The following is a 17620-nucleotide window of genomic DNA, read 5'->3' as shown; positions in this document are numbered from 1 at the left end:
CTCCTCAGTGTTGGAATTGCATGTGCGTACTGCCACAACAGACTAATTGGCGATAAAACAATGAGCAGCTGTATAGATGGATTATCAGGAACCGAACTAATAAACAGAATTCAGTTTAGAGGTTGCTGCCATTATCCAGCAGGAAAGGACTAGATAAATAAGATCACATTCAAAGAAGTGAACCAATTCACATTCTTCAGTCTCATGATGGCTCGGGGTTGAAGCAATGGGTGAGCCTCCAGATTACATATCTGGTCTATTGTTGGGGTCATCCCCTGCTCTACCTCCTACAGGGAGTGGGTATTAAAAATTCAGTATTTAAATTTACAATGCTTTGTAGAAGTCTTATATACAGATATCAAGTAGGCTATCGATCTGGATCTAAGGAAGAGACCCAAGCTGGAAACAATATATTCAAGAATCATGGATAAAGCCATGAAATTCAAAGCAGTTAATGTGTCAAGAAGAGACCTAGTCCCAGAGAACCCAATATCAGAAACCGGACTGAGCAGGGCCAGCAAACTGAGAACTTGGGAGTACTCTTGCCTGTGAGTGAAGACCTTCAGGGTTGAAATGGGACTGGTTAAGTTCAGACTCACACCAAGAGCTCAAAATTTATTAGGGTTAGATGAGACAGCACACACCTTTAATTTCTGGTTTGTATGGCAAGTTCCAGTCTAGCCAGAGATAAATAGGGAGACCCTGTCTAAAAAATAAAGTTTAAAAAGCAAAAGTAGCCAGGTGTTGGTGGCTCATGCCTTTGATTTTAGCACTTGGGAGGCAAAAGCAGGCAAATCTCTGAGTTTGAGGCCAGCCTGGTCTACAGAGCAAGTTCCGGGACAGGCTCCAAAGCTACAGAGAAACCCAGTCTCAAAAAACCACCAAAAAAATAAAAAATAAGAAAGAAAAAGCAAATATAAAAAAGTTAATAAATGAATAAATAAAATTATTACACTGAGGATGTAGCTCACAGGTAAAAGGATCGTGCTCACCATTCATATGTCCCTGGGTTCTGTGCCCACCATCACCAAAAAACAATGGAAAAACTAAGCTACAACCCTGACAATCCCTAGCTCCCATAATTCTCTAGCGGCGACGCCCGTGGCAGCCATCTTGACTGTGGGCAACCAGGAAGCTGCGCCTGCGCGGTGGCTCTTCTCTGACTTCCGTGCGGGCGGCGTTCCGGAGCCCCGACGCTGGTTGTGGTGGTGGGCTGCGGTGGCGATGACCCAGGCCGAGAAGGGGGACGCGGAGAACGGCAAGGAGAAGGGCGGGGAGAAGGAGAAGGAGCAGCGGGGCGTGAAGCGACCCATCGTGCCGGCGTCGGTGCCCGAGTCGCTGCAGGAGGTGAGGTGCAGGCGGCGGGGGGCTTGGTTTGAGGGTGGCCAGCGCGGGCTCCGCCGCTGGCGAGGCCGGGGTGCCGGGTGCCGAGCGCGGACTCCGCCGCTGGCACGCCGGGGAGCCGGCGTGAACGGAAGGATCCGGGATCCCTGGTGCCCGGCGCCGAGCGAGCGGGAGGCGCACAACAACGCCTGGCGGCAGAGCGCGCGCCACACCCGCGTTGCGCAGCCTCTGGGCCTGTGAGATGCACCGGTTTAGCCCCGGCCGGGCCCTCGGGGACCTCAGCCGACGCTTGCTCGGGGATGGCTGTGGCTTTATCCTGCTCCTTTGTTCGCCAGTCTCGGACAGTGGAAGTCACTAACCACTTGACTGCAGGGGAAAGGCAGCCTTTGCGTGAGTCGACGTTGAGAGCTTGTGTGTGACAAAAACAAGAGCACGTTCAAGTCAGAAAATGTATCTAGAGTAGCATGGCACACAAGCTCTCTCGTTCACCGGGGCTCACAGATGAGAAGACACACCCCCATAGGGAAACGGGCCAGGGCAGAGCACAGCTCCCAGAAGAAATAGGTGTAGAGGGGTAAAATGCAAGGGATTTCGGAGCCCATGCCTGGGTTAAGTGACCTAACTGGTAGGACCACTGTGAAACGGGCAATGTGATGCGGGATGAGCCGGTTCAGAGGACCGAGAGAGGTAGTGGACACGATGTATTTCCTCCAGCCTTGACAAGGATGAACTGTTAGCCAGGGAGAGTGCAGAAGTCTCAGGCAGCTAGACATTTACAGAAGGTTAGAAAACTAGGCAAAGTGAGGATGGAGAACTAACTACCTGAGAGACGTGGGCCTAGAGAGGATGTAAAGGACTGGAGACAGCCATTTAGAATTAAGAAAGGCTGCAGACCTTTTCAGCATGCACACAAGCCGGTAGCCTAGTCTTCATTGAAGGTAGTGGAGAACTTTGATTTGGGATGCTACTCGACTCATGGATGTGCCCAACCTTTTGGCATTGTAACACATCGTTTTCTTTGCCAGAGTTCACACTTGAGAGCCATTCAGTTGAGTTACAAAGTGTTGCCGAGGAGGGGGGTTGATTTTTTTTTTTTTTTAATCTTACTGTATTAACTAAGTTTAAGTTTACGATTTTATATTGGGTTTCAGATTGAACAGTTAGCATTACCTAGATGCCACCACTGCAGCATCCAAGCTACATGGTTGACTCTGGCATCCTCACAAGAACTTGGTGAGGTAGGAGCTTCATTAGAGCAAGTGACAGGCTGAATTTGTAGCAGATCAGTGAATCTAGCTAGGGCTTGGTCCATTTTCTATACTCTAGTGAGGGTGTCACACCCTTTGACTTTTCCATACCTTCTGTGGCATCTGTGCATCTCTGACTTTTCTCAGTCTTAGTTTTAGTAATAATATTCAGGAAATAATGTGTGGAATGTACTGCTAGGTTTCTTTCCTAATACGTTGAAAAATGCAATTACTAAAAAATAATAATTGTCTATACTTCAGAAAACTGTATTCTCTATATTTTTGTGATCCTTGTAGTACTGCTTGAGGGTCTTCGAGGATGACCAGGTGTCCCCAGTCAATGGAGCAGATGTCCACCATAGCACAGTGATGCCAACACCATGCAGTGTATACTTGGGGAGTGGAACCGTGATTTTTAGTTCAGCCCTGGCTACACAGTTAGACTCTGTCTTTAAAAGAAAGAAAATCTAGGTTTCGAGGATTAAATAGACTGAGAGGGCAATAGCTCTAGAGTTAGGCAAGGTCTTGATTGAGGAAGGTTCAGGCTTTATAGCATGTGTAAGCCACAGAAATGCTTTGAAAGAAAACACACAGCTAGGGCAGGGTGAAGGAGGTACAAGGAGTTGGCTGGGATTGTGGTTGTCAATAGATAATTTTATTTTCTTTCTCTCTAATAGAAGCTTTAAAAAAAAAAATTAGATGGGGCATGGTGGTGCACACCTTTGATCCCATACAGCCCTGGGGAGGCAGACACAGGCCAATCTCTGTGGGTTTGAAGCCAGCCTGGTCTACAGAGTGAGTTCCAGGACATCCAGGAATACACAGAGAAGCCCTGTCTTGGGGGTTGGGGAGGGGAGAATTATTCTAAAAAAGTATATCCATGTGGCAGGGAAGGGGATAAGGATGGTGTGTGCGCATGTGAGTGCAGGTACCTATGAGTCCAAAAGAGGGCATCACAGTCCTAAAGTTGGAGTAACTGGTATTGAGATGCCTGACATGGTACTGGGAAGCAAACTCTGTTTCTCTGCAAGAGCAGCACCCGCTCTTCACTATTGAGCCATCTGTCCCTTCATTTCAGATCCTCTGCTTTCAGGGGCATTGCCAAAGTCTGTCCTTCTCTTACTCTCTGCTGAAATGGCATGCCTCAACAAGTTTGGGGGCAGACATGTTCGTTCCTAAGGGAGCTTGAATTCTCTCCTGCAAGAATTACAGACCTATTCCCTCTGTCTTTCGGATTTGTGCTGCACTGGTACTGAGTTGTAGACTCTGACTTTTAACCCCAGGCTCTTGCCAGATGAGGTCAGTAGCACACGTGGTGACCCAAACACTTTGATGAGTAAAGCTTTAGTTTCCAAGTAAAGCTTTAGTTTCCAATTTGGGGAAACAGTAATTCTATGCTTACATTATTTTCTTCCCTGAACTCTTCAAGCAAACCTGGCTCACCCCAGGAGTTCTTTTTTGTTTTTGTTTTTCGAGACAGGGTTTCTCTGTATTGCTTTGGAGCCTGTCCTGGAACTCGCTCTGTAGACCAGACTGGCCTTGAACTCACAGAGATCTGCCTGCCTCTGCCTCCTGAGTGCTGGAATCAAAGGTGTGCACCACCAAAGCCCAGCTCCCAGGAGCTCTTTTAATTAGCCAATTCCTAGGCCTGCTGGAGCTTCTCAGTCTCAAAATCTGTAGGGAAGGCTTAAGCTCTTTCCTCTGCTATTCACAGATGTCTTAGTTACACGTTCCACTCTCCTCTTTATTCACTTGTATTTCTTAATAAACAGAAAGTTCTCTGGAGGTAGAGACTTGGTCCTGGCTACCATTCTGCCCACATTTTCTTGCATTTAAATGCTCAATAATTATGTGTTAATTTGCACATTTTGCTTTCATTCAGATAATTCATTGAAGTGTGTACTGTAAAATCAGCTCAAGTGAACACAAAAGAATTTACATTCACAAGAGCCTGTGTAATAGGATATTTCTCAACCCTTTATTAAATTATTTTTATGCTTTTCAGCCTAATGGTCTATACTGCCTAATTTTTATGTCAACTTGACAACTCTGACATGAGAGAGGAGGGAACCTCAATTAAGAAAATGCCTCTATAAGATTGGGATATAACCAGATGGTGGTGGTACATGCTTTTAATCCCAGCACTTGGGAGGTGGAGGCGGAGGCAGGAGGATCTCTCTGAGTTTCAGCCTGGTCTACAGAGTGAGTTACAGGACAGCCTCCAAAAGCTACAGAAAAACCCTGTCTCCAAAAAAAGGATGTAGGCAAGCCTGTAGAGCATTTTCTTAGTTAGTGATTGATGTGTGAAGGCCAGCCAATTGTGAGTGGGGCCATTCCTGGGCTAGTTCTGGAGTCTGTAAGAAGACAGGTTGACCAAGTCAGTAAGCAGCACCTCTCCATAGCCTCTGTATCATCAGTTCCTGATTCCAGGTTGCTGCCCTTATTTGAGTTCCTGTCTTGACTTCATTTGATGATGAACAGAGATACAATACGGAGGTGTCAGCCAAATAAACCTTTTTTTCTCCAAATTGGTTTTGTCATGACCCTTCATCACAGCTGTAGTAGCTCTAACTACAACATAGTCTTTACAGGAAACATCAATCATATACTGTGTTACCTGTGTGTTAGTTAACCTATTAGCATATGTGTTACTAAATTCACCTTTTTTTTTTTATGTCTGCAGCAAATCCAGAGCAACTTTATTGTTGTCATACATCCAGGTTCAACAACTTTAAGAATTGGTCGAGCCACAGATACACTTCCTGCCAGCATTCCCCACGTCATTGCACGAAGACACAAACAACAAGGGCAGCCCCTGTACAAGGACAACTGGCTCCTAAGGGAAGGACTAAATGTAAGACAGAAAGGAGCAACTGGGGGTGGGGACAGCCTAGGGTGGTTTCCTGGGGAGGGCTTAAGTACCCAAGTGTACCTGGGAATCTTGAATAAACATCGTCAGAGTTGTGCATCTTTGAAATAATATCATTCAGGTTTGCAAGTATAATTTTCATTGGAGTTAGTTTCATTTCCTGTTGCTGTGATAAAATACCCTAACAAAACAACTGAGAGAGAAAGGGTTTATTTCGGTCACAAATTTAGATTATAGCCCATCATTGTGGGTAAGGTCAGGGCAGCAGGAACATGAAGCAGCTGGGTACATCCCCAGTTGAGAGCCAACTGAGAGACAGGTGCATGCACTCTCACCTGTGGTAGCTCACTTTCTTCACTCTTGGACAGTTCAGGCTCACTGCCTGAGGAATGGTGCCACCCACAAAAGAATAATTCACAGTATTATAGTAGCTTGAAACACTTCATTTATCGAAAATATATAAAGGAATGTGATACTGTTACAGAATCATAAAGGTAAGCATCATATAGATGTATGAAGAGTCTGATTTTTAAGATTTATTTTCATTATTTTAATTATGAGTATGTGTGGGGGCAGTTTGCACATGAATGCAAGTGCCCACAGAGGTCAGAAGTGTGAGATCTCCTGGAACTGGAGTTACAGACAGTTGTGAGCCAGAAGTGGGTTTTGGGAGTCGAACTCAGGTCCTCAGGAAAAGCAATATGTGCTCTTAACCACTGAGCCATCTTGAAAGGCAAGAGTCTCTGAAATACTGTTTTGTTTTGTTGTTTTGTTTTGTTTTGTTTGAGATAGGGTCCTACAGTGTAGCCCCAGCTTATGTGTTACTCACCATATAGACCAGGCTGTCCTTGCATCCCTAGAAATCTGTATTTGAATAGTGCTAAAAATGTGTATCAGTCACAAGGCACCTGAGGTTATAGTGTTTCTCAAACAATAGGCTTTGGTCAGGGTTTTATTTGACATTTTGTTTGATTTTTGAAATAGGATCTGCCCTTATAGCCCAGGCTGACCTTGAACTCCAGATCCTTCAGTCTCTTAGCATCTCCAGTACTTGGATGCTGACATGACCCAGCTCTGGAATTCTTAGGGTTATCATGTCTAAACAAACAAAGATTAAAGAAATGCTACTTGTTGACAGAGATAGAATCTACCCTTTGATGGATTACGTTAGTATCATGCCTTATTGTTTTCTCTTTTCACTAAATATTTATACTGATCATCTTTCATTTTTCTCTTTAGAAACCTGAAAGTAATGAACAAAGACAAAATGGCCTTAAAATGGTGGACCAGGCAATATGGTCTAAAAAGATGTCAAATGGTACAAGAAGAATTCCTGTGTCACCAGAACAGGTTCAGTCAACGTTTCCTTCAAATTTAATCATAATTGCTTAACAAGGGGATGTATCGTATAACCCTGGAGGAGTTTGTTGTCCTTACAGTGGCATCTATGACAGAAAACTGATAACTGTATCTTCTGCACACCTAGGTTCTACATATGGTGCAGCCCATTGCTCCAGTGTGTATAGTATGTCATGATGCTGAATACTATAGGCAGTTTTACCATAAAGATGTTTGTGTGTCTAAACATCAAAAAATACAGTAGGGCACACACCTTTCGTCGCAGCACTGGGTGCTGATCTCTGAATTTGAGGCCAGCCTGGTCTATAAAGGGAGTGCTAGGACATCCAGCTGTTATACAGAGAAACCCTGTCTCAAGGGGGATAAAATACAGTAAGGACTGGAGAGTTAGTTCAGTGGTTAAGAACCATGTTTGGTTCCCAATACCGATGTGGTGGCTCAAAAACCATCAGTAACTGCAGTTCCAAGGGATCTGATGCCTTTTTCTGGCTTCTGAGGGCATCAGGCAGGTATAGGGTACACATACATACATGCAAGTAAACAGTAAAAACAGTAAAGCCCCAGTGTGCAGCACAGGGTACTTCCCTGTGAGTGACTAGAAGCTGCCCCAGGTTAGTCAGTAAAAGAGTAGTGAGGACTTGTGAAGGGATAGGACATTTTTGTCTGCTACTGTAGACTTCATAAACACTGTACACTGTTTAATTTTTTTAATGTTTTCAATAATTTACAAACTTTAAAGTATTTCAACTTTTTTGGGGAGGTGAAGGGCTTTGTTTGTTTAATATGTTGGAAAAGAATGCATATTCAAAGAATTGAATCCTGAAAAACCATTTAAACTAATACTATAGGAGTTAAGATTTGAGGGAGTGGAAGGGAATACCTAAATGTTCTTAGAAATGGGCAACTACAACTGATGTGTTTATTGTTTGGTGTGAGAGACATGTTTTACCCACAGCACCAACAATGCTTGATGGTCAGCATCCCAGCAGGAGTTTTATGTCCATTGTGATGTTGACCTTATCCCACCAAGACGTTCAGCAGCACAAGGCATCCTTAGCTGTGTGTGAGACAAGGCACACACCTGACCTCAGCATGCAAAAGATGCACCGTGTGTTACAGCTTCACTTTTGCTTACTAACACTTAAACATATTGGTGTGAGTAGCAAGCATTATGGATCTATAAAAAGGTTTTCTTTATATCCATACTCTATAAATTTGAATTTTTTTTTTCACTTTTAAAGTTTTTGTTAAAAACTAAAACACACACACACCCTCCCAGGCCCACAGTTTCAAGATCACCAATATCATCACTGTGTTGTCCCAGGGGAAAGCCTTGATGGGCAATAATGTGTGTCTGTCAGTTCCTGGGCATCTGCTCCAGAAGCCTGCTTCCTTATTTCAGTCAGTGTCGTACATCGTGTGTGGTTGTGTATGCTGCACTGTTGTGTGGCTCGCTGGCTGCTTGCCTACATGAGCATCACCATACAAGTGAAGCTATGTCCCATGTCCTATGGGTATGCCGTCAGAAGGTTTCAGCTCCACTGTGGTCCTTCAGATCCACTGCTATCTGTGTGAGGGTGTGGCATTTTGCTGTGGCATTTTGCAAACACAAGGTAGAGTTTCCAAGGAGAAAGAGAGGGATGGAGGGAGGGGGAGGACCAGTTAGTACTTCTCCATGTGTTTCAGTTTCTGAGGGGGGGCTGGGGGAGTCTTACACTGCCCTCTGACTGTGGAAATTCAGCTCCTTTTCTGATTTCTCATCTTAGGCACGCTCCTATAACAAGCAGATGCGACCTGCCATTCTAGATCACTGTTCTGGAAACAAATGGACAAACACATCTCACCAGCCTGAGTATTTGGTGGGAGAAGAGGTAAGAAAGTTTAACAATGGAAAGAAAACTACTGATAGTCCTGAGGTTCACGCTTATTTCCTAACACTCCTTGATCTTGTTTTGGAGGACCAGATATTTACACTGACACTTTGGGTTGTTAGATTCTCCATGCTCAGGATCTAGAGCATTCAGAAAATACTCACTCCTGGCCTTGGAGTTTTGAGTGTGAGTCCAGCAAACCCTTAGAGACAGTTCTAACGATGCACTTCTTCCTTTCCTAGGCCTTATATGTTAACCCACTGGACTGTTATAATATTCACTGGCCTATTAGAAGGGGTCAGTTGAATATCCACCCAGGCCCTGGGGGCTCCCTGACAGCTGTCCTGGCAGACATTGAAGTGATATGGTCTCATGCAATACAAAAGTATTTGGAAATCCCACTGAAAGATTTAAAGGTGAGGGAAGATTCCCAGTTCTTTGGGTTGACTTTAAGATTCTTGATGATTTACACGTACACATTAGTGGGTTTTGTGTGATATAGCACCCTGGAAACATTCTTTACTTTTGGGCAATGGAGATCTCTTTTTTCTTTAATTCTCCTCCAGTGGTTTCTCTCCCCTTACTGTTTCTTTGGTCTCTGAGTACTGTTCTGAAGCCATAAGCTTGTTCACGTCTGTGCTTTTTCTTTGTACTTCACTCAGAAATATTAATCCATACCACAAGTTCAAAGTGATTCTGAGGAGTTGAGGGAAATTTAGTTCTTTCTGTTTTCTTCCTAAAACCAAGACGCAAGACAGCACAGGGGTCTGAGAGTCTGCTCAGGGCTTGTGGCCACAGCTGCTGCTTCTCTGCAGAGAAGCCTCAATTCGGGTAGTATTATGGGATGGGGCATGACTAGATGAATATTCATACTTTTTTCTGCTTTTCACTGGTTTTTTCCCCTCCAGTATTATAGGTGCATCTTATTAATCCCTGATATCTATAACAAGCAACATGTGAAAGAGCTCGTGCATATGATTCTGATGAAGATGGGCTTTTCAGGTATGCCTGAGATTCCAGCTAAACCCCCTATGCAATTCTTTTTCAGTGACACAGTTAAATGTGTGTTCTGAAAGGACTGGTGCTCCTTTGGTGCTTGCCCACAGATTTCTGGGCTCCTAAATTGAGTTGATCATCTGTTTCATGGTGTCTGTTGCTGTGCATCAGGTTGTTGACACTACCTCTTTTTAATGTCAGGGATTGTGGTCCATCAGGAGTCTGTGTGTGCTACATTTGGGAGTGGCTTAAGCAGCACCTGTGTGGTTGATGTTGGGGACCAGAAAACAAGCGTGTGCTGTGTGGAAGATGGGGTATCTCATCGGAACACACGGTAAGGCTCTTAGGAGGTGTCTCTTCCTAATTTCTCTCCCATCAGTCTGTTGAAATCATCACAGGCCAGAAATTATCTATGAGATGAAGTCTGCATAGGAGTCTGGCAAAACTGGGGGTATAAGTTCTAGCAAGGCTAAACTGATGCAGATGACCTTGCCCTTAGGGAGTTTTTAAACCTATGGTAGTAGTTCTGAGAGCCATAGTATGTGTTGTCCAAGTTAGCTTTATGTCCTTACAGCAAACTTTATTAAGCAAGTCTCATCAAAACGAACAAGATTTTTTTCAGATCTAAATGCTCTAGAGTTTTGCATATCAGCTTTCCTTATCATATATAATTTCTCAAAACATGGTGTGTAGCTTGTCAACTGACAAATTAACCATCTTCCCTTCTTTTGACTTTAGGCTTTGTCTGGCATATGGGGGCTCTGATGTGTCAAGGTGTTTTTACTGGCTCATGCAACGAGCGGGGTTCCCTTACAGAGAATGTCAGTTAACAAATAAAATGGATTGCCTCCTCTTGCAACACCTGAAAGAAACATTTTGTCATTTAGACCAGGTAGGAACAGGTTAATATGGCTGATTAGTTTGGGTTTAGGAAAAATATAAGATACTTAAAAGGGACTCAAAACCAATCTCATGCTGTTCACCTAAACTGACAAAGCCTGGAAGCTGAAGCCCTTTAGCTGTGTTAGCTCACTCTTGGACATCGTCAGGGTGGTGAAGCCTGTCTCCCACTCTGTAAAGAGAGATAGGCAGATACTGCCTGTGGGGGTCTGACCATCTTACCAAAGGATGAAGGTAACGGCTGAGGGGAAATGAATATAACCTGTAAGGAGATAGGTGCAGATGTTTAATTAAATGTGACTTTGTGCACTTTTATATTGTGAATTATCAGCATTTAATCCTTCATTGCTGTGTGAATTGCTTCAGTTTTAAACTGGTACAATTATGAATCTTATAAAACTTGGGAAACAAAAAAACAAAAAACTAAAATATCCCCAGCTATTGAAGACATATTCTTATTGAGTCCTTATGTATACTGATGTCTATCAGTAATGAGTAAAACAAAAAGTTACAAATGACAGAGATTTCAGAAATTAATCAGAGAAACAAAGTACGGTTGAACTCTTAGGAAGTTTATAGTAAGCAGCTCTGAGTTGGGGGTAGCCATTTTATGTGTGGGCTTTATACAATGCATAATTTGAGGCGTTTACTTACATTCTTACTGACAGCATCTTTTCCTGGAACCAGGACATCTCTGGGCTTCAAGACCATGAGTTTCAGATTCGGCATCCAGATTCTCCTGCCCTGCTTTATCAGTTTCGATTAGGAGATGAAAAGCTCCAGGTAACCAGGCAGGTGTAGAAAGAAAGCCATCCCTGGTTCAGTGAAGCTGAAAGAACTGTGAATGTATGAGGTCAGAATGCCTATTAGTCCCCAAGCCAACGTAGCCCCTGTTAGGATACGGATTAGAAGAGATTTCCCCTCTTTTTTAAATATTGTGTTTAATTAGGTGTAAATGTGTATATCTGTATGGGTATGTGCATGTGTGTGCGCAGGTGCCCAGAGTCCAGAAGAGCTGGAGTTACAGGGTGTGAGCTGCCAGTGTCGATGCTGAGAACAGAACTCAGGTCCTCTGCTAAGAATATTCTTAACCACTGAGCCATCTCTCTAGCCCCCAGGCTATTCGTTTATTATTCAGAACATGGTGGTTTTTAGATGGACACTGGTCTTGCTAGGAAATCATAAAGCAGATTGTAAGGCACTCACTTTGCATGTGACTTGAATATCCCTCATGGTGTTGTGCTATTCCTGCAGTTGAGTGATGACCTCTCTGGTCTGTTGTGCAATCCCTTTCCCAGAAGGGACAGTGCCCAAGGTGACATGGAACACCTGGTTGTGGCTTTTGTCTGGGGAAGAATGAAGCTCCACGGTTTCCTGGGAGACATCATCTGTCCCTAAGCTCTCTCTTTTTATACCCAGGCTCCGATGGCGCTGTTTTACCCAGCAACTTTTGGGATCGTGGGACAGAAAATGACGACTTTGCAGCACAGATCCCAGGGAGACCCTGAGGACCCGCACGACGAGCATTACCTGCTGGCCACACAGAGCAAGCAGGAACAGGTGCACAGCAGCTCTGGTGGGAGAGTCATTTCCTCACACAGGAGAACTTTACCCAGAATGCACAGGTCCCAGTGATCAGTACAGCATCAGCAGACCAACCTGGTACTGTTTTCAGAACTGCATACAAAATGAAGTCTTGATCCAAAATCTGACTGAGAAATTTCTTCATTCAGCAGATGCTAGTTTGTTTTCTGAATTCCAGTCAAGTGTTTAAAAGACATTTGCCTTTGTCATGTATTATTTACTTATGTTATCTACTTTTGAATATTTATCTAGCAGTATTTTTGGCAAATATTTAAAATTTTAATTATTCTGTACTTAATATAAGAAGTCAGTATAAGCATACAGCTGAATTATTTATTTGGTGGGACACAGTAACCCGGTGTCTTCTTGTGGACATAAACTATAGTTCTTAGCTGCTGGTGGCTGTCAGCAGCTCGTTATGGAGGCCAGGGGTTGAAAACTTGCTCATCTTTGTTCTGTCCTAGAGGAGAAGAGGTAGATTGGATGTGAAAATAAGGATTCTGTAACAGCTAGGCCTGTGAATCCCATTCAGATATTTCAGGCCCACGTGTCCAGGTCATCCTCACCTGTGTGCCCAGGCTACTGGGGTACAAGTCTAGGGCTGTGGATCATGGCAGCTTTTGCTTGTGCTGCTCTGAGTAAATAGAAGGGGTAGAGTCACTGGAGAGCACCAGCAGTGTCTCTTGTGCTCAGTCTGCTGTTTTGTCTTAACTTGTTTACAGTCTGCAAAAGCTACTGCTGACCGGAAGTCCGCATCCAAACCCATTGGATTTGAGGGGGATCTCCGTGGCCAATCCTCCGATCTTCCAGAAAGACTTCATCCCCAGGAAGTAGATTTGGCTTCTTCCCAGGGAGACTGTTTGATGGCTGGCAATGACTCTGAGGAGGCCCTCACTGCACTGATGTCCAGGAAAACTGCTATCTCCCTGTTTGAAGGCAAAGCCCTGGGTCTTGATAAGGCCATCCTGCACAGCGTAGACTGTTGCTGTAAGCATGCTCCAAGTACCTGTAGACAGTGAAGTATGGTGGCATTAGTGACTGGTTCAGTCTTGGTTGTGCAGGGCAGCGTTCTTTTCAAAAGCCATCCATCTCCTCCTCCTCCACCCTTGCCTTGCTCTGCGGGGAGCACAGTGATGCAGGGCAGTTGGTCCTGGCCCCGTAGCACTTGCACTGCCATGTAGCCTACTGCTAGCGAGGAGACTATCACACAGACCATGAAGTTACAACTCTGGTGGGTGCGAGATTGAACCGGAGTCCCAACTGAGTTTCTGATTATATTACATTAAGAAATTTGTCCTTCTCTGGAGGAGTTAGGAGTGGCTTTCTTGAATCATATGAAAGATGTGAGGGATGATTGGAGGGTTAATATTTAAATGATGGAGGTCTTTTGGGCTGATGAAGCCTGCAAACCTAATGTGGTTAGCCAGAATAACGCCAGAGGCAATTTAGGTTCCACACCACACAGGAGCCCCCACAGGCCTCCTGAAAAGTTTGTTTCTAATTCTAGGAGTAGTGGAATGGGAGGTGAGCAACAGGTCCTGTTTGCAGTGTTGAAAGGTGGATTGGGAGGAGGTACTTGAGGCTATTAGGTTGTCCAGGTGACAGAGTGACTTGGCCATCTAGGTGGGTAAGTGGCATGATATCACTATCTTTCAGCATCTGATGATACTAAGAAGAAGATGTACAGCTCTATCCTGGTTGTGGGAGGCGGTTTGATGTTCCATAAAGCTCAAGAATTTCTCCAGCACAGAATTCTCAACAAGATGCCACCTTCATTCAGGCGAATCATTGAAAATGTAGATGTGATCACAAGACCTAAGGTGTGTTGTTTCGTGTTGCAGGTTGTACAGTATTGAAATGAAAGCAGTCCTGGTTACATCTGATTATAATGCACGTGGAGGGTGAAATCTCGGATCATAAATAATGGCAGTTCTGCACTCAGGGTTTCATTTCTTTTGGTTTGGTGTTTTTGTCTTTTAAGATTGGTTTTATGTTATGTGTTTAATTATTTTGTCTCTATGTGTGTATGTGCTCATATGTGTACATGGTGCCTGTAGAGGCCAGAAGAGGAGTTCAGATCCCCTGGAAATAGGTGGTTATGGTGCTGGGAACCCAACCCAGAACCTCTGAAAGAATGGTTAACAACCCCTGAGCCATCTCTTGCCTTTATTTTTTTTTTTTTTTTTTTTTTTTTTTTTTTTTTTGAGTATACTGGCACATTTATGGCATTGAGACTGGCTTTTTCTGGTTCCTGCTCTGTTTTGCCTTGACCTTACAGAAACTGTAGGTGGGTCATGAGATGGTTGGTTCTCTCTTGCCCTGACCAGACTGCACCCCCCCCCTCTCTCTCTCCCTCCCTCTCCCCTCCCCCTCTCCCTCCCTCTCTCTCTCTCCCCCTCCCCCCTCTCCCCTCTCTCATCATAGTAAGGAGCTGTTTGTGGTCCTTGGACTGGAGATCTTCAAGGAACTCTTCTTTGGCTTGAACTATTTGAAAAAGAACACAAAGCTGGGAGTTAAGAATAGGTCCTGTCTGTATTTGGAACCCCTAGCAGGTGTTCTGATATGTTTTCTTTGCAGGGAAAGGTCTTGGATGTATCCTTCCTTTGCTGGTACTTCATGTGCCTGCCTACAGAGCTTGTTTGTGGAATAGTGAAGAATGGCATCTTCAGTATTAAAAGCTGAGAAATTCTCATTAGGTGTGGCAGAGATGGGTACTAGTGGAGGTGGTCCTGGGAATTGAACCCAGAGCCTTTATACATGTTAGGCAGATGCTCTGCATCTGAGGGCCACCCCAGCATGTTTTTTGTTGTTTCACACATAAGTAAAACCTGGTTTGCTCGCTGTTGAATGAGCAGGGGGTCCCAACCCCACTTACAGAAAATGATGGCATGTGTCTTCCTGCCTTTGCTGAAATAACTTTGTCTTTTGTCAGGACATGGATCCCCGGCTGATTGCATGGAAAGGAGGGGCAGTATTGGCGTGCTTAGACACCACTCAGGAACTGTGGATTTATCAGCGAGAATGGCAACGCTTTGGTGTCCGAATGTTACGAGAGCGGGCTGCTTTTGTGTGGTGAAGACCAAAACCAAGTCTCTGGACATAAATACGTAAAGAATATATGTATTTTAATTTATTGACTTTAAGCTTAATTTTCCTAGAATTAAATGAATTCAACTTTATGTCAAAGTATGACACTGGTTTGAAGTTCTAATTGTGAGCAAATATAAACTCACTCTCTTAACCTTTTTTTCAAGGTTTTGGACTGACACCTTTCCCCACCTCACCCCACCCTCCCTGATGGGAAGCCTTGCTGTCAGCCTTCGATCTTGGTGCAGCCACACACGGTGCTGTGTGACTGCAGTCATCAGCTGTGGTGTTTGCCCTTTTCTCTAGCAGTGGCTTAGCTCTAAAGTGGTCTGTCTGGTTCTACTCTTGGAATATCTAAGTTCTTTCTTTGTTTCTTCTCTATCCGCTGTGTGTGGGTGTGGGTGTGTGTGTGTGTGGAGAGAGAAACAGAGACAGTTATTGTTAGATTACAGAGTTTTAGAATTTTTTGTTAACAAAGTTGGATTTACAAAGTACCAGTTCACAGCTAGGTTTCCTGAGGCAAGGATTTAAGGATTTAAAGGCTAGGCTGACTGGTTTTGTTACTGTTTTTTATAGGCTTGGAGAAAGGAACAACACGGCACCTGAAAAAGAGACCTGTTCCCTTCTTAAAGCTAAAACAAACAGGATTTAAGAATGTAGCACATCTTTAATCCCAGCACTCAGGAGGCAGAGGCAAGCTGATCTCCATGAGTTCAAGGCTAGCCTGGTCTACAGAGCAAGTTCCAGGACAGTCAGGACTTACACAAACACTCTCCCTAAAAAAAAAAAAAAAAAGTTAGAGTTGTTAGCCTGCATTGTACAGGTAAAGTAGGTGGCTGCTATTATTCATAACTAACTTCATCTTTAAGCCTCTAGTTTGCCTTTTCCTGGAGAACCAAATAAACACTTTTGGAGTTCAGTATGATCAGCTGACTTTAATCTGTGGACACTGGAGAAAAGTTAAACTAAATATAGCCAGCCATACCACTGATGGTCTAGGAAGCCTCAGAGCTATAGCAAGAGAAAGAAAGGACATGGTGCAGACAAGGGCGGTCAGGGAGCACTATCTGGGGCCGTGGCTCAAGAAAGGCAGAGCAGATAGAGCAAAAATCCTTAAGCCTGCTATTAGGTATCTGCTCCTGCCATCTCTGTCACCAGAATTGGCTTGGGGAGGGTGGGTAGATAGATAAAAGTAGAGACCTGGAGATGTGCATGCAGTGTAGACATCTAAGATGGGGGAACTGCTGGGACTGTAAAAGTCACCAGGTAAAACTCAGTGGTTAAGACCAAGAGGGTCCATGATGGAGGTTAGGACCAAGAAGGGTCTACTGATAAAGCAAGGGGTTAACCTGGCAATACTATTTGGATGTTTAGGATTTGTTTTTGTTTTTGACCTAACTTATAGAATGTGATTTTTATGTTTTTGGGCTGTTGGAACAGAGTTTATAATCAGCCCCATGCTTTCAGAAGCATAATGTATCTGTTGTCAACATCCTCCACATGAGTGTCACTTACAGTGGTAGATGTTGATTAAGAGAAGTTGGTTTTTGGTCCCGGTTTTCCATCTTCCATTATCAGCATGTTTGTAAAGCATCTGACATCTGTCTCGACAAGTAACTGAGCCTCGCCACTCTAGGCACTGCCTCAGTCATCACAAAGTACCTGCTCATGAAGCTAGATGCAGGGAGTTTGCACTTCATGCATCTTTTGGTTTTTATTTTATTCATAAGATACATGTTAGAATGCATAATGTGGCCTTTTTTTTTTTTTTTTTTTTTTTTTTGCTTGCTTGCATTTTATATTGTTGTATATTGAACCCAGGCCTTTGTACATCATATGCAAATTCTCTGCCACTAAGCCAGCCACAACCCCAAAACATGACTTTTGAGAATAGTATGCAAGCCTGCATCCCTCCAGAGCACTATGATTGAAAACAACAGAGAGAGAGAGCCATTGTTAAAGAGCACTTGCTGCTCTTCCAGAAGGTCTGAGTTCAGTTCCCAGCACAAGTCAGGCAGCTCACAACCATCTGTAACTCCAGCTCTAGAGAATTTGATGCCTTTGCCCTCTTCTGAGTGAACACTCACGTGTACATAACCCATGTGCAGGCTCACACACCTACCCAGAATTAAAAATGTTTCTTAAAAGCTCTTCTGGAACTGTGTAGACCAGCCTAATTGAACTCAAGAGATTTTTTCTGCCTCTATGCACTGAGATTAAAGGCATGTGCCACCCATACCCAGCCTCTAGTTATAAACATTTTAACAGTCAGCTACCTGAAACTGGATCACATTACAAAACGATTTATTATGCTATATGAAGCCTTAATAAGCAAATAATATGCCAATATACATACATTTCTA

The 17620-nt window shown here is 43.9% G+C and overlaps 1 protein-coding gene across 7 annotated transcripts; it reads left to right on the top strand.

The window, feature by feature from the left end:
* Nucleotides 1-1164: 1164 nt before the first annotated feature.
* On the top strand, nt 1165-15349 carry Actr8 (actin related protein 8). Of its 7 annotated transcripts, none has more exons than XM_051204726.1 (13): nt 1166-1347; nt 5275-5445; nt 6700-6810; nt 8586-8690; nt 8933-9106; nt 9599-9692; nt 9888-10020; nt 10425-10578; nt 11274-11369; nt 12006-12146; nt 12893-13157; nt 13827-13990; nt 15103-15349. In XM_051204726.1, exons 1-13 carry the CDS (start codon nt 1225-1227, stop codon nt 15244-15246), a joined length of 1875 nt encoding a protein of 624 aa, XP_051060683.1. In that variant the 5' UTR covers nt 1166-1224; the 3' UTR covers nt 15247-15349. The 7 variants fall into 7 exon arrangements, with proteins under 7 accessions (XP_051060685.1, XP_051060683.1, XP_051060684.1 ...); XM_051204733.1 differs by having other exon boundaries at nt 1210-1347; nt 5312-5445; XM_051204732.1 differs by having other exon boundaries at nt 1210-1352.
* The last annotated feature ends 2271 nt before the right edge of the window (nt 15350-17620 follow it).

The sequence above is a fragment of the Phodopus roborovskii genome, unplaced genomic scaffold (genome assembly GCF_943737965.1).
Source record: "Phodopus roborovskii unplaced genomic scaffold, PHOROB, whole genome shotgun sequence".
Lineage (NCBI taxonomy): Eukaryota > Metazoa > Chordata > Mammalia > Rodentia > Cricetidae > Phodopus > Phodopus roborovskii.
Note: the sequence above shows the minus strand (reverse complement) of the source record. Positions and strands in the feature narration are given on the sequence as shown.

Excerpts from the sequence above, each read along its gene's own strand:
- Actr8 (XM_051204726.1), top strand. The coding sequence starts at position 1,225 with ATGACCCAGGCCGAGAAGGGGGACGCGGAGAACGGCAAGGAGAAGGGC. Across the intron at positions 1,348-5,274 it reads TGCCCGAGTCGCTGCAGGAG|CAAATCCAGAGCAACTTTAT; the intron begins GTGAGGTGCAGG and ends TTATGTCTGCAG. Across the intron at positions 13,991-15,102 it reads ATGTGATCACAAGACCTAAG|GACATGGATCCCCGGCTGAT; the intron begins GTGTGTTGTTTC and ends GTCTTTTGTCAG.